At 38.3% G+C, this 27,675-nt stretch overlaps 1 protein-coding gene across 11 annotated transcripts in view; it reads left to right on the top strand.

Moving 5' to 3' along the window:
* Nucleotides 1-27,675, top strand: part of EYA1 (EYA transcriptional coactivator and phosphatase 1) — a 159,277-nt gene that overhangs the window by 81,131 nt on the left and 50,471 nt on the right. For all 11 annotated transcript variants that reach the window (XM_060287383.1, XM_060287382.1, XM_030859578.2 and 8 more), the window contains 2 exons: nucleotides 3,295-3,434; nucleotides 4,755-4,838. In XM_060287383.1, coding sequence (XP_060143366.1) covers nucleotides 3,295-3,434; nucleotides 4,755-4,838 — 224 coding nt within the window. The remainder of the gene's footprint in view (nucleotides 1-3,294; nucleotides 3,435-4,754; nucleotides 4,839-27,675) is intronic.

Here is a 27,675-nt window from a genome sequence, read left to right as displayed (position 1 = left end):
CAACCACTCCGTGGCATGTGGGATCTTCCCGGACCGAGGCACGAACCCGTGTCCCCTGCATCAGCAGGCGGACTCTCAACCACTGTGCCACCAGGGAAGCCCCCAAATGACTCTTTGAACCTGTAACTCTTCCTTATCCCCACTGCCTGCATCTGGGCCACCAGCGTATGCATCACCTGGATGACTGAGTTATCCTCCCGACTGATCTCCCTTTCTCAGTCTTCATTTGTCTCCAGGACCCTTGCTACACTGGAGCTAGAGTCCTCCATCTAAAAATGTAAATTTGATGACATCAGCCCCTTGTTGAATTCTTTGCTGCCACTCCAGCCTTGTCTGTGTACTCTATCTCTATAGAGTCAGGTCACATCGATGGTTTTTCAGTTCTGCAACATGCTCTCTCTTTCTGCACCTTCACACGTGCTCATGTGACTACTTGGAGCACATTTGCATACCCTTTTTATTGGCATGTTTGTCTTCCATCATGAGGAACCTTCTATGACCCTGCAAATCGGAGCTATATGCACTTCCTCTGTGGTCACCTAGCATTCTGCTTTTCCCATTTCATAACCTTTTCCAAGTTGTTTTGTAATCTCTCATTTTTATTGATGAATCAGTGCCTTCCTCTGAATGTTAAACTCCAAGAAGGCAGGAACCATATCTGTTTGGTATACATCATTATACTTCAGGCTTCTAGTACGGTGCCTGGAATAGTGTGAACGTTCAGTCAGTGTTTGTTAAATGAAATGAATGCTCTTCTGAGTGTTTTCACATCCATTGTCTCAGTGGGGGTAAAGTTGAACAATTTAGAGAGGATTTTAATGAAACATGAGATGTTAGTGGATTAGAAGATTAAATTATTTGTTGTTTTGTACTTGTAGGAGGAAGGAGAACTAAGAGACGGGAAAACTGGTTAGGAGAGTAGAAGCATTTAATTCTACCTCGTAAAACAAAGAGGAGGAGTTTTTGAAAAAACTAGCTTGCATTATTCAAATTTCATATTCCTTCTAATAAGTTGTCAGATTGTCCATCTTTTAGGGCTTCTTTTCTTCACCTGGAAAAACTTTACATAGCGTGATTTAAAAGTCTTCTTGTAGACTTTGATCACTGAATTTGTTTTCTTTGGGGGGAGGTTTATAGAAGTAAGTAATCGATTTCATTATAGCTTTTCTATTTCCAAACAAATTGAAAAGGAATGTATTTTTAAAGATTTAATTGAGTTTTTAAAAAAGGGATAAAGAAGTAAACACCAAGAAATAAAGGAATAGGCAATCAACTGGAGGAAATCTAGGCTTAGAAAACTTAGGTGAGATAAACGACTTTGAGGACAAAATTATCTCTAAACTATCTGGAAGTTGAGGTGTAAAGCATGATGCGATAAGACACATTGCTTGGTGTCTTTAGCTTCTTCTCAGATATGAACTTCCAAAGCTGGAGAGCTCAGCACCATTCAAGATAGACTTTCCAGACAAGTACTTGAAGTCCAGCTCCGTTTTGAAACCGTTAAAAGAGATTGGTGTGTGTTCTGTATAGGGTGGTGGCTATAAAGATTCTGTATGGAGATGTAGATCACAGAATATTTAAAGAAAAAAGAGGTCAAGACTTTTTCTTTAAAACACAACTTTGAATCTAATGAACTCCATAAAAAATAAATTCATTTGAACTTCCTGATTCTCTATGAAACATGGAAGAGAGTTGCTTGGTTTGGAACATCTTGAGAAGATGCCACAAACATCTACCTCTGCAAGAAAAGAATCTAATATAGATTTAGAGAATGTTTATCGTTCACCAGGCGGCACAGTATTCTAACAGTTCTATGAGATGAGTTAGCTCGGAGTTTATGTTAATCATCCCAATTAACACAAATTGAGCATTGAGTGGAGTTGTTTTGAATTTTCTTGCCGTAATTAACCAAGAGCCTTGAAAGTCATCATGGTGGTTTCTAGGTTCAAGGATCACATATCCAGTTTATATGAGGAAGTTTGCCATCTTGTTTGCTATGCCAGAGGACATGCAAAAGCTACATCTAAAAGTGATAGGAATCAATTAGGTTTTCAGGTTAAACAAGAGACGTAGGGCTGTTTCATGTGATTTAAAAACAGAATTTACTCTGTCAGAGCCCATTCCTATCTACCCTGACTCATAAGGCTTTGGAGAAGCACTTCAACTTGGAGGTAATACTGAGGTCACACAGTTTGACACATGGAAGGCCTTGTTGGTAGAGTCAAGGCTGATAGTACATTAATAAAGGCTACCACGTCTTTAGCTGTTCTCCACAGTTCTCTGTTTGGTGAAATGTCACATCAGCGTCTTCATGAGAATAATCATTCCTCTTATTAGACTGAGAGATTCCAACCCATATCTAGTACGGTGATCTGGCAAAGAGGTTGGGGGAGAGCCAGCACGCCGGCACATCTGGAGTTTGGGCAGGTAGAGACTGTCTGATGAGTGAACTGGTTGGACTATGAAAAGAACATACCTAGGGCTAAGAGTAGAGGGTTTTTTGTTTATTCTGGAAACAGGATAAGAGTCTCTTCCCGACTCCACAACCACTGCCCAGCTCTTCCTCTGAGCTGGTTGGGGGTTGTTTTTAATTTTGTGGTTTCTCTACGATTATTTCTGTGGTTTTTCTGAGTTTCCCAGATGAGTACTTTTAATGTGCTGCCTGGTTTGGGATATTTGGTTCAAAGAGATGAAGACACAGGAAGAGCCTGTGATGAATGCCGTACAGAGTATGGCATTGCTCGTACATGAGCTCTCCTCATCTTGCCGCTCCCTTGTTCTCACATAAAATGAGGGAGAAAATGGAGAATTTTAAATTTTCAAAGAAAAATCCATCTGATTCCATTTTCCCTGGCCCAGGGGTTTTTCTTTTCATTTCGTTCCATGAACCAGAAGCCTTTCTGTAGGCAGGAGCATGGCTGGTAAGGCAATGGTGTGGACCTCTCAGTATGGCCAGGAGCTATTTGTGGGATGAGAGAGAAGCAAGTGGGCCTGGAGATGGGGGTACGTTGTCTCACCACAGAGAACCACAAAGAAAATCTCCCCTACTTGGTACAACCTGTTGTCTCCCACCTTCCATTAATTTTTAATTATTTCTAATCACACGTTCTTTCCAAACAAGTCTAGCATCAACCGTCTCTTAAATTATTTACTGATGTCTGTAAAAGATAATGTAGAATTTGAGCAGAATGAAATGTGCTTTACTTTTCCAACTTCCCTATGGATTAAAACAAGGATAATCTTGGCACCGTGGTGATAGAACAAGAGATGAAAGTCCTTGCTGTATTTCCACAGAGTACAGTACAATCCACAGCCCGTCAACACCCATTAAAGATTCAGATTCTGATCGATTGCGTCGAGGTTCAGATGGGAAGTCACGTGGACGGGGCCGAAGAAACAATAATCCTTCTCCTCCGCCAGATTCTGATCTTGAGGTATGTCATTGGCAAGGCCCGAGTAAATAGCAAGGTGTTTTAGTAGCTAACTGGTGATTCTGTATACCTGCTGTGAGCAAGGTGTCCAAATGCCTTTGTTACTGCATTCTGTTCCATATTAACTATAAGTAAGCCAGTTTTTTTTCCATATTGAAGATAGAGCAGTTATTTATTTCTGTTTTCTCTTCCACTTTAGCTATGTAGTAAAGCATTTTTTTTCTCTTTAGTGAAACATCATAAATTATATAATCCTGCTTTGACAAAATTCTCTTGTACTGCTCTGTCATTGCCATTTAAATTAAGTGTTGTACGAAAAATGCTTAATAAAATCCACTCGGAAATTAAAGACACGCTATGTATATTGAGAAAGGAAAACCCAGGATATTCTAAACAGAAGTGGTTATCACCTTACAAGACATATTTTGGTGGAGTTCAAAGCAGGAGGGATTAAATAAAACTTTAAAGGGTGATAGATTTCATAGCCTTGAATCCACTGGAATTGTTTCTTTTTATTGCCCAAGTGAAACTGATGGTAGAAAACGTGATTCTTTTGGCTGAAAAGATGGAAAATTTCCAGCAGAACTTGTATGAATATGTACTGGTGTAAGTGGGATTGGTAAGAAGAAGAAAAGCAGGCTTGGGAGGCCTTTTGTGGTATCTCAAAGACCTTTTTGAAATGAGTTCCTTCAATAATTCGATTCCAAATACCCCAAGAGTGTGTCAGGAGCATGTGTGTTGCATCTGCTTAAGTTGTTAACTCTGAAATCTGAAGAAAATTGGGCAGGAACAATATATCATCCATTTGATAACATCGCAGCAGACAACCTAAGAATAGATGATGTAGTTTCAGTTTTTATGTGCAATTTTTAAATACTTGGCTTGATAAGAATAAAACACAAGATTAGTTATTTTAACACTTCTTAATGAACAGAGAGCAGAGATAAGGAAAAGATCAATTGAGTGATTTTTCATTGATTGCCCCTCTCTGTCTTAGAAGTTATAAACAAACTCATTTTAGCTTATGTTTCATTTCTTTAGAACTAAGACTAAGAAACAACTACAGAAGTAGGAAGGACCTATAGTCTTTTTTCCTATATTCATGTCAGTGTTGCTAATGTATTTATCCTCTTGCACCTCATTTGAGGTTATATCTGAGGAAAGCTAGGAGATACCCTTTGGAACAGCTGTGTTTAAAAAAAATAGTAAATTCATATTTTTCATTTGTCTCCCATCTAAAGACTACATTATCATGTTGAAGTTAGCTGAATAGCAGGTTTCTCAACCAAGAGAAAGACACAGTGATTGGTTCTTCCTTTGTAGAGGGTGTTCATCTGGGACTTGGACGAGACAATCATCGTTTTCCACTCCTTGCTCACTGGGTCCTACGCCAACAGATACGGGAGGGTGAGTACCACGAGGCATCAGTTTTTAATTTCTTTAGAGTAAGTATTCCTAGAATTGAATTTTTTTATCCAAATGGGAATGTGGCTTAACTTTAAATAATACATTTAAAATATAAAAAGGAAGATAACTTGATTTATTGAAATAGTCATATATGTAAGACAAGGACATATAAATGAACAGAAGGAGTTCTTTTTAGGCTCTTAAAAATGAGATAAACTTCATGCAATTACATTCATTCTATTTCGGACCCCAATGAATACAGGTGATTGGATGCTATTCTAGGATGAAATAGTAAAATATATAGATGATACAGAAAGGTCTTTTGTGTTGTATTTTTTTGTCATGTCCTTTTATTCTCTTTATTCCCAACATATTCAATGGAGCAAATATTGTGCTTGATATTGTCTTCTGTGATTACCAGTGTTAGTATTTTATTTTCAAAGCACCTGTTATGAATGTCTTTATTAGTCCCTTTGCTATGGAGCTAAATTTACACGAATGCTTTGTAAAATTGGGCCTCTGAATGACAAAGGACCAATACGTCCAATTCTGAGCCGTTACAATATTTATCTTGGTGGTATAGGTACAGAATAATGTTATAGATCACCTTCCATGAGTACAACTTCAATTTCAATGTTCTGCATTTGGGTTTCTCAAAACCTTGGAAATCCTTTCTGATTGCTTGGTGGTTCCATAAACCTTTCCCATGCAAAAATCATGTTATTTAAAGTGCGTTTAATTTCTGAAATATCCTGTGAATATGATATTTTTCATCTTTTTAATCTTTAAAGAAAGATTTAAAGATTAAATCTTTTTGAAGCCTTAGGAAGTGAATTCTTGTGTCTTGGTGACTCCAGATTTGTATCACAGTTGAATGTTAAAATTGATACATGTAAAATGGTCATGCCGTCTTTACAGATTTTATGCAGGTATTCATTCTTTCAATAAATAGTTATTTCAATAAATACATATTGAGTGCCTGATATGTAGGTGTCTGAAGGTGAAAGTAGAGAAATGATCAATGAGCTTCACAATGCAATCTTCCTTCTTTTAACCCTAAAGCTACACCTAACCCAAAAAAGGGTTGGAAAAATGCACATTTATAAGAACAAGAATATTCCACCATTTGAATGTCTGTCAGAAATAAGATATATGTGAAACACAATATGTCCCATCTTATTGTTAAACAAATTTTCTATGAGAAGACAATTAACAAAAACACAGATTATAAAAAAATAAGATCATAGAATCAGTCATTCAAAATAAGTCTCTATTTGTGGCTAGCACATAATAAGGATTCAATAAATATTAGTTGTGATTTTTTATATTATTTCTTCTATCAATACTATTACTATCCCTATTTCTACAAAAACTACTACTTTAAAAGCCTGAAATATCAAAGTGCAATGAATATGAAGAGTCTTGAAGATCATCTTAACAGAACAATTTTAATCTCCCTACAACTAACTCCTAAGGAAGAGAGCTGGCTCCTGGAACTCAAGGAAAAGTGTTGAAAAGGACATGCACTTAGGAAACCAACATTTGAAAACCACCCAGAAAGTCTCAAGTCTTTAAAAGCTTTGTCACTAGAGGCCAAATTGATGTAAAGAGAGTTGTCTTGATCAGTGTGCTGTTAGCCATTGAAAGGGGTCAGTTTAGAAAGAGGTGGTGAACATCCCATGACCGCACGACCTCGTGTCAATCTCTGGCCATAAATTATTGGTTTACACATGGAATTCACACCTAACCTAGAAGCCACTGGAAGCTTAGAATTTTTCATTCGGATTCTTGACAAGATCTAAACCAAACATTACAAATATCATGAATTTTATTTTTACAAGTGTCAACCATTAGTATTTTGAGACTTCAACCGATAGTATTTTGTTTGTTTGTATGTTTAGTTTTCTCATACTAGGGCATGTGATAAAAAGTTTTACCTTCTGTAATTTCCCAAAGCCAAAGGTATATATTCTTTCAACTATGGATGATTTGAGATGTTTAAGTGTAAGCTTACCCTTTGTTTATAAGTTGATGGGGGTTGGGAAGAGAGCAACTTCAGAAAGCCTGGTTGGGGAAAATCTTCCTGAGCATGACCCTTTGAGCCTGAGGTCAGAGTGACCTGAAGGGTCCAGTTGAGAATGTGCCTATCAGGAGAAAGAGTGTTCTAAGCAGAGGAAACAGCAAGCACAGAGGCAGGAAAGGGTTTGATGTTTGAGAGACAAAGAGGCTGGTGTTGCCTAGCTTAGTGTTGGAGATGCAGAGTCAAGAGAGGTGTGGGCTGGGATGAGGGCAGGTACAGAGTGCCTCCCAGCCATGGTCAGCAGGGTTAATCTCATTGCACGCGCCGTAGGAGATCCTTGGAAGACTTCGAACGGGGACATGACAAGGTCTGATTTAGATTTTTAGACTACTTTGGTTGTGTGGAGGATTAATGGTACGGGGAGAGGGGTGGAGGAACAGAGAGGAGGTTTCAGGGGTGATCTGATGCATTAGCAGCACAGATGGAGAAGCTGATTGGATGATGGATTCTATTGTGTTACTGCATCTAAGCTCGTACTCCTGACTGCACGACAGGCCAATACTCGAGAGACAAGTTGTTGCGGCAAGGAATAACGACTTTATTCAGAAAGCCAGCAAACCGAGAAGATGGTGGACTCGTGTCCCAAAGAAACATCTTGCCTGGGTTAGAATTCAGTCTTCTTTTATACTGAAAGGAGAGGGAGTAAAGTCAAACATTTGCTGGTTCCCATCAGCCTCTGGAAGGGGTGTGTTAATTTCTTCCTCCCTGCAGTCATTCACAGGTGGGCCTGCTCAGAATGTTCGCTGTGAGCTAAACAAAGGTATTTTAGCTTAATGCTCATTACCTGGGAGGCAGGGTTCCCAGACATGGGCCATTATGTATAATTTAAGCTTATAGGTGACATCCCTTTAGGGATTAACTTGTAGTAGAATACAAAAGGTTCTTCCCTATTACAATTGCAGATAGAGAATTAGGATTTAATTGGACTGTGCTGGTGGGCAATAAGTAATAGGCTCAGGGTTTTGTCCTGAGCAACTGGGAGAATAGTCATAGATTTGTTGAGATGGGGAAGAACTAATTTGGAGGGAAAATGGAGAGTTCAGTGTTATACTGGTTTGAAATGCCCATTAGACATCCACTTGGACTAGGCAAGGAGATACTTGGAAGGTGAGCCTGGGGCATGGGGGAGTGGTCGGGGCAGGAGATGTCAGATTTAGTCAACAGTGCACAGCTCAGGATCGGAAGGTCCTCAGACAATATTAGCTTGCTTTCTTCCTAAACACCTTCTTTGTGCTGGGCACTCTTGGTCAGCCTGTGGTCCCATTGCTGGGACACGCCCCTTCCTGACTTTTGAAGATGCTGTTGCTGAGGATGTTGAATTGTAGCCTGAGGCATGCAAGAAAGCTTGCTCCATGTTCTCTTTATTAGAGAACTTCAGAGTCTGGCAGAACTGCTCTCAGATCTGATAATCATGTCTTATAAAACTGTGGCTCAACAAGGATTCTTCCAAACAATAATAATAACCAAGCTGATCAGAACTTGCATCCCCCTAGAAAAATGACACAGATGAACCGGTTTGCAGGGCAGAAATTGAGACACAGATGTACAGAACAAACGTATGGACACCAAGGGGGGAAAGTGGTGGGGAGGCGGGTGGTGATGTGATGAATTGGGAGATTGGGATTGACATATATATACTAATATGTATAAAATGGGTAACTAATAAGAACCTGCTGTATAAAAAAATAAATAAAATTAAAAAAAATAATAAGAACTTGCATCCCTCTTGTTTGCTCGGGGAACAGGAGAGAAATCTTAAAGCAGTTCAGGGGCGGGCCGTCTTTCTTGGAGCACAGGTTCAGGGATGTTACTGGGCTTTGTCAAGGGAGCATGTGGCTGTGCCTTACTCTTCAGGCGTATAAAGCATTGAATACCCGACAATGTGATCGCTGTCCGGTCTCTATGGGAACCAGATACTTGAGAAGTAGCTTAGTCACAGTAGCTTAGGCTCCTGGATGAGTAGGCTATTCAGTAAGGGGATACAGGATCTGGTTGATATAATGCAAAATTAGGGCATGTTACAGCAATATGTACCCCAAAAAAGTTTGAGAATGTCCCACCTTCCATGTAATCCTAGCTGTGGGAAGCAGTCCTGCTGGGTGTTATAAGGAAGTGTTGTTTTATAACAAAAGTGATGGGAACAAAAAGAGGGTGCTAGCTACAGTTCAGATTTTAGGGAAGAGAAAAGAAAGAGCATATTAGCAGGAAAATGAAGTCCATGGGTGTTACTGTAAATTAGGTTGTTGTTAATAATATCCTAGCTTTTTTTGTTTAATGCTTCTTTTTAAGTTACTTTCAAACTAAATCCAAATTCCCCAATTTTACTGAAGAAAACTAGTCTTGATATTTTTTGTTGAATGTTCTCTTTAAAATAGACAATGTAATAATCTAGTTGTTAATATCAAAGCACAGACCCCAGATTTGTATTTAAAATAAGTATTGTGCTTATGTCCCAAGCATTATTCCCTTTTGGTGGGAGGACTTCCCAAAATACCCAGTATGTTGATTGTTTTAATACTTTCTTTTTATTGTTGCTTTAACACCTGTGTCTCATACAGATTTGGGCTCAAATAGGTCTTCAAAGTCTTGAGCCTCACTCCTCATTTTATACAAAAACCTAAATGTGTGAACACTCAGGACAGCATAAAGCTTAGCATTTTTAATTTTTAATTTTTTCGCGGTATGCGGGCCTCTCACTGTTGTGGCCTCTCCCGTTGCGAAGCACAGGCTCCGGACGCGCAGGCTCAGCGGCCATGGCTCACGGGCCCAGCCGCTCCGCGGCATGTGGGATCTTCCCGGACCGGGGCACGAACCCGTGTCCCCTGCATCGGCAGGCGGACTCTCAACCACTGTGCCACCAGGGAAGCCCAAAGCTTAACATTTTTAATTGTAGGCCCTACTTATTAAGAATCTCCTGTGTGCCCAGGACTCATTTAACTCAACTTTAGTGCTCTGAAACTGCTATTGCCAAACCCATTTACAGATGAGGGAACTGAAGAGGTAGAGACCATATGTGAAAAACACTTAGCATCATGTCTGGCATAAAATATGTATTAGTTGTATTTTAATGTAGCTGAACCTTGGCTGTCAAAACAAAACAAAAAACTCCTTGAATCTGGCTTAGTTGCTAGTGAGTAAATTATGGTAGTGTCTTTAAATTGTTGAACTACCAATATGTGATAGGCCTTATGGTATAATAGAAAGAGCATCAGATTTGAATTCAGATAGAACTAGACTCAGATCTAAGCTCTGATTTTCAGTTCATTGACCTTGGGCAAATTGTTTATCCATGCTGAGCCTTAGTTTCCATATCCATAAATCTGACTACTTCTAATTGCTTTAAGAATTCATTGCTTTAAGTGCCAATGATTTTGCAATAAGGCTGTAGGGGGAAAAAAAAAGATGTAAGTCATGTCATGAATTTGAAGGGCCTTATTAATAGCAATAATCCAATAATAAAAACAGCCTATGTCACTGATTGATCTTGTATCTGCTGTCTGAGCGTGTGTTTTCTAATGTACCAGCCTTCTAGGAAGGTCCCCATTGTCATAGTGAATTTAGGTCAACTGAACCTCCCTAGTGAGTGTATTACTGTGGTCATTCAGCACATTGATGAAAGAAAAATTTGACAGCAGCTTATCTAACCTGTTTCATCAGAACACTCTAGGTAGCCAGTAAAGATAGCTGTTCTTACCCTGTTTTAGGGTAAGAACTCCCTAAAACTCCACACTCTGTTGAGCCACCTTCCTTGGTGGCTATAGATGTCAAGTTCTTAGCATGGCACCCAAGCAGCCGGACATCCAGGGTCCTCCTTGGGCTATAGAGGATCTGGTTACTTAAACAGGATGATCTCTCTTTTGGAACCTCCAGACCAGGGTTTCATAAACTTTTTTGATAAAGGGTCAGATAATAAATATTTCAGGCTCTGTGGGCCATATCCTGTCATAACTATTCAGCTCTGCCCTGGTAGTGCAAAAACAGCCACAGATAATATGTAACTGAATAAATGTCAATAAAACTTTACTTATAGTTCCCAAGTCTGAATTTCATGTAATTTTTACATGTCATAAAATATCCTTCCACTGGATTTTAAAAATCTAGACCAGGGATTGACAGATTACATCTCATAGGCCAAATCTGGTTCATGGCCTGTTTTTGTAGAGCTTCCAAGCTAAGAATGTTGTTTGAATTTTTAAAGGGTTATATATATTAAAAAATAAAGAGAGAGAGAGAGATGAAGAATTTGTCTCAGAAACCGTATATGGCCTGCAAAGTCTAAAATATTTTTTGTCTGTCCCTTTAGAGAAAAGGTTTGCCTGCCCTCGCTCTAGATCATGCTCTGAACTTTGTGTTAGTTAATATTACTCCTGCCTTCAGGACATCAGGACAATTCAATGACGGCCACAGTGTGGCTCACGAGACAGTAAACTCAATGCAGGCATTGTGTGTCTGCATCTGGGGCCCCAGTGAAGCACAAGGGAGCACATGAATTTGTCAGGGTAGGCAAAATGGTGGTAAGAAATAGGCCCCAAATCTCATGGCTCCAACACGACAGAAATGTATCTGTTTCCTACTGAATGGTCTTGAGTGGATCTCCCGGGTTGCTTGGTTTAGGCAGGCTTTGGCACTGCAGATGATGGTTGTACCATCTCACCGTGTAGCTTCTGAGGCTTCTGTGATCCTTGTCATCAGCTTTCTAGCCCACAGGGAGAAAAAGCAGGGGGGAGCACGAGTGGCAGGATTTATGGGCCAGGCTTAGAAGGGTACATAACCTCTGCTCCCTTGGCCCGGCGCAAAGGGGACCAGGAGATGTAGCCTAGCTGTGTGCCCGGGAAGAAACAGAGAATGGGTTCGGGTAAATGGGTGGCCGTGGCAGCCACAGTTCTCAGCTAAGAAATATTCGACAAATGAGTAAAACCCAGAGCAGACTTTCAAACCTTTGTGGTGGCTCTGGTCATCCCAGCAGGGAAGTGCCCTAGGGCTGTGTGACAGGTGTGCTGAGTTGGCCACTTACTCGCAAATTGTTCCCTGATTTTATTCTCTTCTTTGTGTATCAATGCCAAGTTAGATCAAAATGATGAAATAAATTAGGGTTCCCAATATAACCTTTGGATACTGTGAATTGACATGGAACCTAAACTCTCAAAATGAACCAAAACACAATGTTTTTGACTATCAAAGGGATTTCCAGCTGAAAGAGCCTCCTTCATCCCTTTTTTTTTTTTTTTTTTGCCCTTATCCCGATAGTGGTTCTCTTTCCCTTTAACTGGCGGCCTCTTCCTGCTTACTGGCTATAACATAGACTGAAATGTATGTTCCTGCTACCTTATTGAATGAAGCCTATTTTTCATGTTCACACATGTAAAAGGGAACGCAGTGAACAAACGTGAACCATCACAGCTTTCCAGCCACTGTACTGGCCTGCCACCACCAGCTTTGGACCTCCCTTCCTCTAAGGCCTGGAAAAGCCCCTTGGAGATAATGCGAGTCTCACTTGTTCTGTCTTCATCTTCCCATCTATAAAATGGGAGCAATCACAGGGCTGTTGGGAAAACAATGTAAAGCACCTAGAAAAATACTCATAGGCACTTTGTAAATAAGAGCTTTTTTGCTTACTTTGGGGGGTTCAGAGGAGGGAGTGAGCAATAGTGACTACTTTGTCGTTCCAGGTAGCAGACTGGGAGAGGTGGAAGGAGAGTGTAACCGTTTAGGGAAATGAGAGGCAAAGTGGCTGGATATCTGTTAAGTACATATAGAGGATCGGAATTGCAGAAGATGAGTAGCAGAATATGTACTGAAATGGTAATAAAAAGACTGCACCTTTGTTCAGCTTCTACAGTCTGCACTGCCATCTCACATTGATTAAATATCCAATTCGTTCCTTCTTTTTGTCTAATGAGGAGGCTGTGGCTCAGAAGATTAAATGATTGGCCCAAGGAAGCACATCTATTAACTGACAACGTCAGGAATTTCATCTAGTCTTCTGATGGGCCCATCACCCTCAAAAGGGGGGTGCCAGGAGCCCTGAATGCCAGGATTTTGTGACGTGGGCATGGGGATGCCATGAACGATATCGAAACAGTAGAGCGACATGATGGACGTGTACCATTTGGAAGATGGATGTGATAGCAGAGAAGATTATTACAGTCCTCCCCGTAGGAAATAATAAAGGTCTAAGAGAATGGCTGTAACACTAGGAAGGAGAGAGAGATAGGAGAGTGGTTACAAGTGAAATCTAGATGTCTTTTGATTGGATTTAGCCGTGTAGGCTTTTTGCTGGCACTGCATGGGCCCCAACTTGGCTAGATCTGTTCTGGCTTTCTTCTCCTTCCTCCCTCCTTGTGCCATGTCTTGGCATCTGTCCCATGTTTGGGATTCAGTGGGTTTTCTCCACAATCACAATTCATCTTTGGAATGGTGAAGTTCTTACCCTTATTCTCTACTTGGGTATTATTTTCATGATGTTGAAAGAGAGTCTCTTAAATAGGAGAAAATTAGAGCAGTCGAGTGTCACATATCTAATCAGTAAAAATGACCTGATTAGCCCTACCACAGGTTTGGATTTTTTTCTTTTTAAAATCATTCAGTGAGTAATTCAGCTGTGAATTATTTTTCATGTGTGTACCTTCTCTCCTGGTAATCCAGATTATTTCTTAATTGGCATCAGAACTATGCCCAACTCCTAAACCTTGGCATTTCACACCAGCTGTTCAGTGATTAGGGCCTTATAAAATTGCAAAAAGTTAATATACCATTGATGGTGTTGATAACTTTAGACAGGTTAGAGAAAAGAAAGAAAACAGTGGAATCTTTGGGTCTCATAGGTTGTACATATCATTTACATAACGCTTTTAGAAATATTTTTAAATGAAATAACATTTTAGCATATTTTTTTTTCCTTCTCTCCAAGAAGGGAGCTAATTTTCTCATCTTATCTTTAATCCTTCCCTTGTGAGCAACCAGCATGGGGCCTTGAAAATAAGCCACTCCTGGACTCAGAGCTCCTGCCCATTCCTGTTTTTCAGCTTCTTTTTCTCCAAAACAAAAGATCCTGAATGGGGAGAATTTATTTTAAATGGCATTTGGGCCCCGTCTGTGGCTGTAACATTAGCATTCTAAATAAGGAGTTGCTTAAGGGGTCCAAAATGGGTATTTTTTTTTTCTTTCCTTTGATTGAGACTGGCCAAGATTTGTTGTTGCTTTGAGGAGACTTTACAAGATTTTCACATTGACCAACAAATCCTCATAAACCTGTTCACATCCTTCGCATCACACCTCACTGGGCCACTTCAATCCCAGTAATTGTTCGCCAGTGGAGGCTTAGCTGCGCACATAGGATCAGAGCAGATAGAATTTTTAGAACCTTACCTTTTAGTCCACAAATTAAAAATGTAAGTACTATATCCCAGGGAACTAGTCAGACTTTCTTAAATAGTTGAACCATCTTCTGGCACCTCTTTCTAGCCTAAGATAAACTCTTTAAATAGCATTTTTAAAACATGATAGATTCCACTTTTTGATCCAAAGTATTAGGATAGCAATTGCCAGGATTCTGTATAGGTTTGATCACATAGATGTAGTGGGGTATGTATTCAGATAGGAGAGATGCAAAAGACATTTATCATGTATTTAAAAGGTACTTGGAAATTGGAAATAGTAATAGATAAAAATTAAAAAGCAAAATTAATTTTTTCGGCTTTCAGTAAAATAAACCCCCCCAGCATCACTGGTACTTTGTAGAACCCTGTTACTATTACTGTAGAATTACTACAGTAATATTACTATATTACTATACTATATTACTATTACTGTAGAATTCCTATTACTCGGAATGCTGCAGCTATCTAATATTAGAACAACGACTTAGGTATTAAAATATTTCTTAAAGGTCTCAGCTAAAATAATTTGAATTGGATAAATGTATATTACCTTATACTTTTGCTTGGTTTATTTCACTGTTAAATTTTTTTGCTTTTCAGTGTAGAAAACTAAGATGGTAAAAGAAAAGGAATAAAAGGGCAAAATTTCAAGGGTGTGGAAATAGGAACCAGAGCTATATTAACAATACGAACAATTTTTTCTTTTAATATTTTACTGGTATATCTAAGCAATAAAGAGAAATTGCTTTCTTATTAACATTTGGTGCTATTTTTAGTTGTTTTTACGGTAAAACTTAAGCAACTTATTTTTGGACTACACAAGATCTAATGTAATATTTGGCATTGGAACATTGTTAAACCAAAACTAAAAATCTTGGGATGTATCTTTTAAAATAGTCATATAAAAAAAGATATTTTTATGGCTAGATGAATGGTTAGCTTTAAGGTTTCTAGAGAAAGGACAAAGTATTTTATTTTTGTACTCAGAATAACATTCTGGATCCTATTCTAAAAACCCAAGAAGAGATAAACAGGTATTCCTCAAACTATCTATTTTGAGGTTCAAAGGGCCATGGACACTCTGAGCCAAAAATAGAATTTTGAGAAAGTAATGAAAATGGGTTAAGAAAAGCTTTTTTTTTTTTTTTTTCCCGGTACGCGGGCCTCTCACTGCTGTGGCCTCTCCCGTTGCGGAGCACAGGCTCCGGACGCGCAGGCTCAGCGGCCATGGCTCACGGGCCCAGCCGCTCAGTGGCATGTGGGATCTTCCCGGACCGGGGCACGAACCCATGTCCCATGCATTGGCAGGCGGACTCTCAACCACTGCGCCACCAGGGAAGCCCAAGAAAAGCATTTTTTAATCAGTCTCAGTTCGAGGGGTGGTAGGTATGGGGGGTGCTCGTGTTTGTCATTAAAAGTAGATTAAATTGCCATTGAAGCCACGAAATGAGAATTAGGGCTGAGTGCCTCCCATCCTTCCAAACAATTTTACAGATAGTTAAGATCAAATATCATGTACAAATACTGGAATTAGCAATGCAGGTGTAACTATGATATGATATTTCTATGATATTTCTTAATGTAAATGGCCAATAATCTGAGCAGCATGAACTTCATCTTGGTCCCTGGAATAGAGCACAAGTCATGTCAGAAAGTACCCACCGCTGCTCCTCCCCACACATCTGGGTAAGAGTCCACGCCTATGCCGTGTGGTCTCCATGTTAGGACTAACCAAAATTTAAGACCCCATCCAAAGAATTTATCATAGTAGAAGCAGTAGATGGTACGCAGTTCCTTAGCCTTCTGGCCTGTAGTAGTTTCGTTGTGAGTAATGATCACTGAAAACATCCATTAAGTAATTCAGAAAATTGTACCACCAAATGGCACCGTTCCAAGTTGCACACGCAAAACCACCCATGTTATACAGGCTGTAGTACCTAAGACACACTTGGCTGTGAACCCCTTTCCTTCCTGAGTCACCATTTATCTCCTGGTCTGATACCAATGAGTCATTCAGAATGTCCTTTATGATTTCTTTTTTTTTTAAATTTATTGGTTATACAGCAGGTTCTTATTAGTTGTCTGTTTTATACATAATAGTGTATATATGTCAGTCCTTTATAATTTCTTGAATACATACATAGAAATGTAATAGGTGCCTAACCGTAATTCCCGCCTTCAGGGAGCTTATAAATTAATAAAGGAGGCAGTCGGTAGGAAATGGATGAGTCTTCAATAGCAGTCCTTCATTGGGGCAAAACTGATCTAAGCTAACGCCACTCTAAATCCACAAAGAGTGAAACCACAGTATCTCCAAAGGAATAACAATATTAGGAAGGAAACAAGTCTTCCTGTATTACTCATGACAAGTGTTCTCTAATAGCTACAATTACTTAGCTAGTAAGAAAGAGCCAATAATAGGATGTCAAATGATAACACTAGTATTGTGAGCCAGAAAAAAAAGATCAGGATCCACAGGAGCTGCACAACCAAAAAATAAATGCCAGAGGTGCTAAATGAGATGCTTCTAGGGTTACTGCTCTTCTTAAATTACACTGGGAATTCTCCTTTGCAGCCGATCGGCATTGCAATGTGACACTGCTGCTCCTAAACGTCTAAGACATAGGTCCTGTGGCTTCCATTATGAATGTAGGAGTTTCTCTGGTTTTCTGGAAAAGACCATCCCATATGATAAAAAATTAGTAGAGTTAATACAGGAAAAGCATTGTCTTCTGACCTACATCCTTCTGTATATGACAAATCTCACTTAAGTCTGAGTACAGATTACCAAGCAACTCCTAGCATCTTTTCCATAAAAGGGAGATGCTGAGGAATTTTGCAAGACTTTTGTAATTTTGACTTAAAAATTTCTTTTGTCATTTTAAAAGTATGGTTTGAGTGTGCTTTACATTTTCAAAATAAATATTTTTAATCTATAGTTTCACCACCAAAAGACAACCAATCTGGACTCAGTGAATATTTTTTAAAAATTTATTATAGAAACTTCTAAACATCTACATAGGTAGATGAAATAGTGTAACGAAACCCAGTGTAACTTCTGCCGGCTTTAACAATGATCAGATCCTAGTTAATCTTGTTGCATGTATGTCCTTTACCACATCCCTCCCCTGTCCTGCTCTACCCTAGGGTTATTTTTCAAAGCAAGTCCCAGAGATCATATTATTTCATTTGTATGTATTTCAGTATGTATTTAAGACTCCATTAAAAGAATTTTTAGAATAGAAATAGTAGATGTTACTCAGAACTTTAGCCATCTAGCAAAATTAATAATAATTTCTTAATATCATTGAATGTCTAATCAACAGTTACATTTCTCCAATTCTTTTTTTGATTTTAAATTGTAAAATACACGTAAGATAAACTCTTAGCAGTTTTTTTTGTTGTGTTTTGTTGTTGTTGTTGTTTTGCGGTACGTGGGCCTCTCACTGTTGTGGCCTCTCCCGTTGCGGAGCACAGGCTCCGGACGCTCAGGCTCAGTGGCCATGGCTCAAGGGCCCAGACGCTCCGCGGCACGTGGGATCTTCCCGGACCGGGGCACAAACCCGTGTCCCCTGCATCAGCAGGCGGACTCTCAACCACTGCGCCACCAGCGAAGCCCTCTTAGCAGTTTTTAAGCATACAGTTCAGTGGTATTAAATTCATCCACATTATTGTGCAACCAATCTCCAGAACTCTTTTGATCTTGCAAAACTGAAAGTCTATACTCATTAAATGACTCCCCATCCTCTCCTCCCCACAGCACCTGGCAACCACCATTCTACTTTCTGTCTCTATGATTTTGACTGCTCTGTTATTTATTTATTTTTATTGAACTATAGTTGATTTATGATATTGTGTTAGTTTCAGGTGTACAGCAAAGTCATTCAGGTATATATATGTTCTTTTTCAGATTCTTTTCCTTTTTAGATTATTACAGGATGCTGAATACAGTTCCCTGTGCTATACAGTAAATCCTTGTTTTTTATCTTTTTATATATAGTGGTGTGTATTTGTTAATCCCATACTCCTAATTTATCCTTCCCCTTTGGTAACTATAAGTTTGTTCTTTATGTCTGTGAGTCTGTTTTGTAAATAAGTTGATTTGTATTATTTTTTAGATTCCACATGTAAGTGATATCATATATTTGTCTTTCTCTGTCTCACTTACTTCAGTTAGTGTGATAATCTGATTTTGACTCTCCTGAATACTTCATATAAGTAAAATCATACAGTATTTGTCTTTTTGTGAGTGGCTTACTTCACTTAGCATAATGTCTTCAGGGTTCGTTCATGTTGTTTGCCTGTGTCAGAATTCCTTTCCTTTTTATTTAAGGCTGAATAATACTCCATTGTATGGGTATGCCTCATTTTGTCTATTCATCTGTCAGCGGACACTTGGGTTGCTTTTACCTTTTAGCAATTGTGAATAAGGCTGCTATGAACATGGGTGTACAGATATCTCTTGGAGACCCTGCTTTCAATTATTTCAGGTACCTGAAGTAGAATTGCTGGATCACATAGTAACCCTATGCCTAATTTTTTGAGGAACTGCCATACTGTTTTTCATAGCAGCTGTGCCAACAGCACACAAGGGTTCCAGTTTCTCTATATCCTCATCAACACTTGTTATCTTCCAGATTGTTTTTTTATTTTATAGTAGCCATCCTAATGAGTGTGAGGTGGTATCTCATTGTGATTTTGATTTGCATTTCCCTAATGATTAGTTATGTTGATCATCTTTTCATGTGCTTGTTGACCATTTGTATATCTTCTTTTTATTTTAGCTCTTTTTCTTCCTGTTTTACTGAGATATAATTGACATCCAGCACTGTATAAGTTTGTGTACAGCATAATGATTTGACTTACATAATCTTGAAATAATTATCACAGTAAGTTAAATAAAGAAAAAGTATTTTTTACCTGTGATGAGAACTCTTAGGATTTATTCTAACAACTTCCATATATATCATACAGCAGTGTTAATTATATTAATCACGTTGTAAATTACATCCCTAGCATTTATTTTATAACTGGAAGTTAGTATCTTTTGACCACCTTCATCCAATTCCTCATGCCCCCACTTCCCACCTCTGGTAACCACAAATCTGATTTTTTCTATGAGTTTATTTGTTTTCTTTTTAAGTATAATTGACCTACAACACTATGTTAGTTCCTGGTGCACAACATAGTGATACGATGTTTCTAATGTATATCTTCTTTAGAGCATATCTATTCAAGTTCTTTGCCCATTTTTTAATCGGGTTGTTCATTTTTTGTTGCTTGGTTGTACTTTGTATATCCTGGATATTAACCTCATATCAGATATGAGTTTCAATATTTTCTACTATTCCATATGTTGCCTTTTCATTCTGTTAATTGGACCCTTTGATGCACAGAGTTTTTAGATATAGTCAAATTTATCTATTTTTTTGTTTTGTTGCCTGTGCGTTTGGTGTCATAGCCAAGGAGTCACTGCCAGGTTCAGTGTTATGAAGCTTTTCCCCTAAGAGTTTTATAGATTCACTCTTAGGTTTAGGTCTTTGATCCATTTTGAGTTCATTTTTGTATACAGTATAAGGTAAGGATCCAACTTTATTCTTTTGCATGTGGATATCCAGTTTTCCCCACACCATTTGTTGAAAAGACAGTCTTTTCCTCATTGAATAATCTTAGCACCCTTGTTGAAATTCATTTGACCATATATGTAGGAATTTATTTCTGAGCTCTCTGTTGTATTCCATTGGTCTATATGTCTGTCTTTATATATCACTCTATACCACACTGTTTTGACTACTGTGGCTTTGTAACTAAGTTTTGAAATCAGAAAATGTGAGACCCAACTTTGTTATTCTGTTTCAAGATTGTTTTGGCTATTTGGGGTCCCTTGAAATTCCATGTGAATTTTACGGTGGATATGTCTGGTTTTGCAAAAAACATCATTGAAAACTTGATAGGGTAAATCACTTTGGGTATATTGATATCTTAATATTAAGTCTTCCATCCATGAACATGGACTGCCTTTCCATTTATTTGTGTCTTCTCTGATTTCTTTCAGCAACATTTTGTAGTTTTCAGTATACCAGTCTTTTGCCTACTTGGTTACGTTTATTTCTAAGTATTTTATTCATTTTGATGCTATTTTAAATGAAATTGTCTTAACTTCCTTCCTGGATTGTTCATTATTAGTATATAGAAATGCAATTGATTTTTGTGTCCCGATTTTGTATCCTGTAACTGTGCTGAATTTATTTATTAGTTCTAACAGTTTTTAGAAACTCTTTGGCATTTTCTACATATAAGATCATGTCATCTGTGAACAAAGACATTTTACTTCTTCCTTTCCTATTTGGATGACTTTTATTTCTTTTTCTTTCTTACTGAATTGCTCTGGCTAAGACTTCCAGTACTATGTCAACTAGAAATGGCAAAAGCAGGCATCCTTGTCTTGTTCCTGGTCATAGAGGAAAAGCATTCAGACTTTAACCATTGAGTATGATGTTGCCTGTGGGCTTTTCATATATGTCCTTTGTGGTTTTGAGATAGTTTCCTTCTATCCTCTGTTCCTAGTTTGTAAAGTGTCTTTCTCCAGTGGTTTTATAATTTTTTTTACAGTTTATTGTATGTCTCTTACATGTCTTTAAGCTGTACATTCTCACTCAATCTTTTTTTTTAACCTTGAATATTTCTGTTGAAATAACCAGATCATCTGTCTTACAGAGAGTCTGAGACTGGGTTTTCTTGATTACATCTCCATTGTGTTCCTTTGTCACATATTCTTTTGTCCCCTGTATTTCCTGTGAATTAGTAGCTAGATCCAGAAGCTTAATTAGATTCAGGTTTAATGGTTTGTTTGTTTTGGTTAAGACTTCGTAGGTGAGGTATATCCTTCCAGTAAGAGATGTGTAATGTCTGGTTGCTCTTGTTTTAAACTTCAGCTTGCTGGTTGGACAGTCTCCTCTAACAATCTATTGTAATTATCCTGTAAATCCTTTCTTATTGGCTCAAAGTTGATTAGGAAGGAGAAAACTCCAGAGTTTTGGGCGGGGGCGGGAGGGGAGTTAAACCACAAGTTCATTAACTCAGCAGAACCAAGTATATGTGGATGCACATCAGAAATAAAAAGATGTGACAGTGCTTGTTGCAAATAACTAACCCATAGTTACTTTTGGTGAGGCAAAGTGTTGAGATAAACCTAAACCACTTTCTGAATTTAGAGATTTTCTCAAATATCTTCTGTCCTTGAATATCTCTCCAGTATTAGTACACATCCTTGTTAAGGATTACCTCTAGGAGACAGATAGATATCCTCAGTGGCTCATGCAGGTGCCACATTCCTTTATTATCTTTTCAACAGCATAGTGAATTTCAGTTTACCAGCCATAGTTCTGAGTCAGTGAACTAATGTGATTAATCTATAGGTTTGCTTGATGCTTGGTGGGTAACTTTAAAGGTAATTCCAACTCTGCCCCTTGAGGCTTACGCTTAGCCTTAGGCATTTAATCTACAGGCAGTTTCCTTGTAAATCTCAGTGTAAGAATACTATTTAACAGAGGTTTATGTACAATGTGTATACATTGTAATCTTGACTTGGAAGTGATCAACTATTTACATTAGGGAAAGAATGCTATGCTCACATCAGAGAGCTGAGAAATGGAATACCTTTCCCTGGTAGTTAATCACATGACAATCAGAGTTGCTATTTGTGGAAGAACTAATACTAGAAGACTCCACTTTTCTTTCTTGTTATGTTAGCTGATAATTTTATATGATGTTGATATTCTTAAAGTAGTCCCACAGATTTATCCTTGGCCCCACCACAAACAAGACCTCCCTGAGTTATTATGTTGTTCCTCAAATGCTAAAACATAACATCATTTTGTGAATACTGAAATTTTTCAGGGACTATACATTGAAGGTACTAAATTTGGAATGTACCTCAGTAATTAACTGTTTATTGCCGTTTATCACTACCAGCCATTTGTTGATAAACTTGGGCAGAGTCAAGATTTTTCCAAGAGCTGTTCTTCCAAGTCATTTGTTAATTGACTGTAAGCAGTGGATTTGGGCTGTGTTTAAGTGCCTGTTCACATCTGACCCTTTAATGACTAAAGGGTATAAGCTAACAGGTATGTGACCCACCCATGGAGATCACACTGCTTGGCTGTGCAAGTAATTGGTTTATTTTTTAAAGAACACTTCTAGGTTTCTACTGAATCGGTGCAGTATTTGGATCCTATCTGAATGACACTTCCTTCCCTTTAGTTCCTAGATCTTCAGAGTATGGGACAACACCTTTGCCAGTTTGCTAGAGTTGAGTCATCTCTCCTAGTGATGAGAAGCTTGGTTGAGATCTTTTGGGAGAACCAATGACGCTCCTCCTAGGAGTGGTCACACTGCATGTTCCCCATTTAACATCCGCACAAATCAGCTTTACTGATGATTGGTCTCTTGAAAACACAGTCACCTCAAAAATATTGGCATGAGGAATTTAGGGTTGCCCTTATCTTTAAAAAGCATGAACTTCACATCCAATCTGAGTGCAGAATGCTAATGCGTCTTTTTGTAGTGGAGACATGGTGTCCCATGTTCAGATTGATCTGCTGTTATAACTGTAGTATAGTGATAGTAGAAATCACCACCACTACCCTAGCAGCAGCAGTAGCTTAATACTTGGCAGGCGCTATGTTCAGAACTTTAAATGTGTTACCAGTTTAATCCTTCAAACAAGCCTGTTGTATTCCTGTTTTACTGATGAGGGACCTGAGGTCCAGGGGTTTAAGTAACTGAACTTGCCCACCACACAGCTAGTAAATGGCAAAGTTAGAATTCCAATCTAGACTCCATGACTGCAAAGCCCATGGTACGACCACCATGAGAGTGTGCACTTCCAGTGTCCTTCTACCCTGTATGCCTGCAGGTTGGAAGCACAATTACCTTGGAAGAAGCTCCTTCAATTTATGTGACATGTAGCAAAAAAGTACCCCTGCCAATGCCTTGTGTTGGGGTTAGTGTTAGACCTAGTTCAGCCCAAAGATGAACTGGATGGCATCCTTGTAAGCTCTGATCACAAGGAGTTTCATTACTTGTCATCCTGAGAGAATTCCTAGATGGATGTGTGGAAGTAATGACACAGCCCTGCAGTCACAACAGTGTCTTCGTTGGTGTTTGAGTCTTGGTGAAATCAAATTTCTGAACTGCTGTGTATTGCGCTTACTGAAAAGTGCATTTTTAGTGATGCTTGAAGTTTATCCAATGCCCGAGCTCATCTGTAAAGCAAAACAAGGCAACAAGAGCCCACATTCCTAGTCCTCCAGTGTTCTAATACCCACATACATTTACGGACACCCTTTTCTTTCATTTACTTCAAATCACATTATAGTTTTTCTACATGTCAATTCAAAACTGACAGACATGAATCTCCCTAGAAGATGAATTTAATGGCATTTCAGCATTTCTATGCACTGATTTTGTCAAGAATTTCTTCTCTTTAAAGCATTTTCATCACATGAGGATCTAGTGTAATAGCAGTGATCAGGCTAAAAAAAAAAAATCAAGGAACAGTAAAAGAATGACAACAGGCCAGGGATGGTACTGATGATTTGAATACAGGATGATAATAACTTTAGTCTCTGTGGGCAGCTCTGTGTTCTAGAAACAGGAGAAAAAGATCTTGAGGGAATGGGATAATTAAAGATCACTGAATAGAAGATGAGAGCAAAACAATTGTTTTAGGCTTGGGTCTAATTTATCTGTATAATGTTGCTTTCTCTTCAATAGACATAACTATTTTTGACTTACACAAAACAGCCCTGGGTAGCCTAGCATTGCAACGAGTTCCTTCACCTTATTTTCATGACTTTAAGCAGACAACTGCAATTATTTTTAAGTTGAAGTATAGTTGATTTACAGTGTTCTGTTAGTTTCTGGTGTATAGCAAAGTGATTCAGTTATATATATATATATATATATAATATATATATAAAATATACATATATAGAATATATATATAATATACATATATAGAATATATATATAGAATATATATATATAGAATATATATATACATATTCTTCTTCAGATTCTTTTCCATTATATGTTGTTACAAGATATTGAATGTAGTTCCCTGTGCTGTACAGTGGGTCCTTGCTGTTCATCTGTTTTATATGTAGTGATGTGTATCTGTTAATCCCAAACTCCTGATTTATCCCTCCCTCCCCCACCTTTCCCCTTTGATAACCATAAGTTTGTTTTCTATGTCTGTGAGTTTATTTCTGTTTTGTAAATAAGTTCATTTGTATCTTTTTTTAGATTCCATACATAAGTGATATTATATTTGTCTTTGTCTGACTTACTTCACTTAGTATGATAATCTCTAGGTCCATCCATGTTGCTGCAAATGGCATTATTTCATTCCTTTTTATGGCTGAGTGATGTTCCATTGTATATGTGTACAACATTATATATTCATCCGTTGATGGACATTTAGGTTGCTTTGCAATTTACTATCATATCAAAATAATTTAAGATCAGAGTTAAATTTAATTCCTGTGTGTGTGTGTGTGTGTGTGTGTGTGTGTGTGAGGGGCGGTGCTGGATGCTGTCTGTCTTGTCTTGTTAAGGAACAGCTAGTAGAATTTCCTGGGCAGAAGAACTATAGTAAGTTTACACTGTTTATTCATTAAACAAGAAAAATGATAAAGCATTTGATTGTATTTTCTCTGTTTGAGCCTCTTCACTGAACTATTCAGTTTTTACTAGGGAACTAGATTGCAGAGAATATATTTTGCAAGATGTTGTAACGCATACCACTGATAAATTTTAAAAATAAATAATTGTATGCTGATCTTATGTTAATCTTATTCACTGCATCAAATAGATAAGTAAGGCTTTGTAAGTAGCTCTTCTAAGAATGAGCTGCTCTTTAATCAGGTACAAAGTATGAATGAACATGTTTAATATTGATACCGTATTATGTAGATAGAATGACTTTTAGGAATCAAATGTCCTTTTTTCCCCCTAAGCTAGGTATCTAGGTTTTTTTTTTTTTTTTTTTACTGACACTAAACACTAATAACTAACTAAAGATCAAATTTAATATTTTTTTCTTCATTACAATTATTTGAAATATCTGCTGCTTATTTCTTTCATTCATTTATTCCTCCACCAAACTTTGGGAAAGCCCTGTGCCAGGCATTGTGCATGGTCCCAAGGATGGAGAGAGAAAGATAACAGGGATATGTCTCTAACATAGACAAGAGCACATACAGCTGTGGTACCCAGCGGCTGATGAGCCCAGCTGGGAGGAGTCGGGGAAGAGCCTCTGGATTGATGGAGGGGCACTGAAAGAAGCGCTCTGTGGGATGCAAGACTGAGCATGGGGGTTGAACAGAGACTTGGTTGTATTCATGTCGGTAACCGGGGGAGAACTGTCTAGTGAGGGAAGCTACTACAGATAGCTACAAACGAGACACATGAGAAAAGATAATGGTGGTGAATATAAGAAAGGTATGAATTCCAGGTCCAAGGGGCAGGACCATGTGGTTCATTTGATGTGGGAAATATGATGAATCCAGGTTGCGGCCCATTGAGTTTCAGGTGCTCTATGGGTCATCAAGTACAAAGGACCAATAGGTGATTGATATATGGGCCTACAAATGAGGTCTGAGGTTCAACAGAGGGGAATGGGGTGATAGCTGAAGGTATGAGTGTGTTGGAGTCTGTAAGGCAGTGTGAATAGAATGAGGAATGGATGAAAACAGTCCTAGGAACCAACATCACTGAAGGGATAGAGGATGGATAATCAGATTCCAGGAAGATGCCCAGAAGAGACTGATGATATGACAGACATAAGGGAAGAAGAAATGTTAAGAAGAAATTAGAAGTGGTAAATACCACAGAGGAGTCAAGTTCAGAAAAGAATGGAAACATTTGGCAACAAGGTTTACTTAAAATGAAATGTTTCTTGGAAGTGGAGGCGAAGTTCTAAATAATTTTTCAAAAGTGACGTAGCAAAAAATGGTGTTTTAGAAGGCACCATTTCACAACTACAGCTCTGGAATTCGTTACTGCAAAGCACAAGGAAAGTAAGATTAAGCCAAAGACATGGTGACTTTAATGTCTCAGTTTGGGTCTAAAAAATGTGCTTTTTCCTTCTTCCTCTATATATGCCAAAATAAACCATCAAGCTAGGACTAATTTATTAACTGTTCAGTGTTAGCTTTTTTGACATTTGACTTGTACCAGCCATATTTGAAAAATATGAAAATATTGAAAGATTATTATAATAGGAAGATCAAATCTAACCTTGATTTGAGAAGAACTCCAGTTGCTAGAATGTGGAAGCAGATCTGTTACCATGGTTACCTATCTGTTCTTCTGGCTAGTTTCCTTTCAGGTAAAACACTTAGGGTGAGATAGCTTTGTACCCTAACAGCGCTGTTACCACAAGCAAATCATAACCCGGCTGCAAATCAGTTTTCCTGTCTCTGAAATCAAAAGTAGGTGTTCTTTAGAACTCTGCTTTTCAAACCGTAGACTTCGACACATTAACGGCGCTGAAACGGAAAGTAACAGAATACTCTCCACACAGTGTGGAAAGCCTCGTTTTGCCAAGCTCACTTTTCAGCTGTGTGTGTGTGAGGGACAGAGAGAGAGATGTGACTAGATCATAGTATAAAATGATTTTTCTTACTGTGGATTATGGTTAAAAAATATTTGAGAAACACTGCTTTCAACTAGATCCCCTTCCTATTCTAAAATTCTTTCATTTCAGTTGATCGTCAGACAGTTCTTCTGGTGGTGTAAATGTTTCCTAACAATACTGTGGAGTGGCAGGTATGAAAACTGTTAAGGAATGACAGCTAATAACAAAAGAGAAAAACATTAAAAGGTAAATAAGGCCAACATCTATGTTGTATTTGACCACAAGACTGAACAAGCCTTTAAAATTTATTAGTATTCCAACTCACAAGTCATTACTGTAATTTATGAAGAAAAGTTAGAGTAGGCTATATATTCACAAACAATGGAGTAATTCTTTTGATGGTGGTATAAATAAGCAACCATATCAAGGAGAAATAATCCTTTTTCAGAAGTAACAATACCATGGCATATCAATTCTAGAATTGCCCATTAAATAATTGCAGTGAGTCTCCTTCGCCTGGCCACATAAAAAGATTCATTGATGTGGTTATGAGACAAGTCAGTGTATTTTTATTGGCCTCAACTAGAGGGAGGACACACCTGAGTCAGGTGTTTTGTTTTAGAAACAGCTGTTTGAACTTCCCTTACTGGTTAATTCTGCTCTAGGCTGTATGTGTTTGAGCATTTGTTTTTTCCAGCACACTTATTGATACTTGGAATCCTTGGAGGTGAGCAA

The sequence above is a fragment of the Globicephala melas genome, chromosome 17, assembly GCF_963455315.2.
Source record: "Globicephala melas chromosome 17, mGloMel1.2, whole genome shotgun sequence".
Taxonomy (NCBI): Eukaryota; Metazoa; Chordata; class Mammalia; order Artiodactyla; family Delphinidae; genus Globicephala; species Globicephala melas.
Note: the sequence above shows the minus strand (reverse complement) of the source record. Positions and strands in the feature narration are given on the sequence as shown.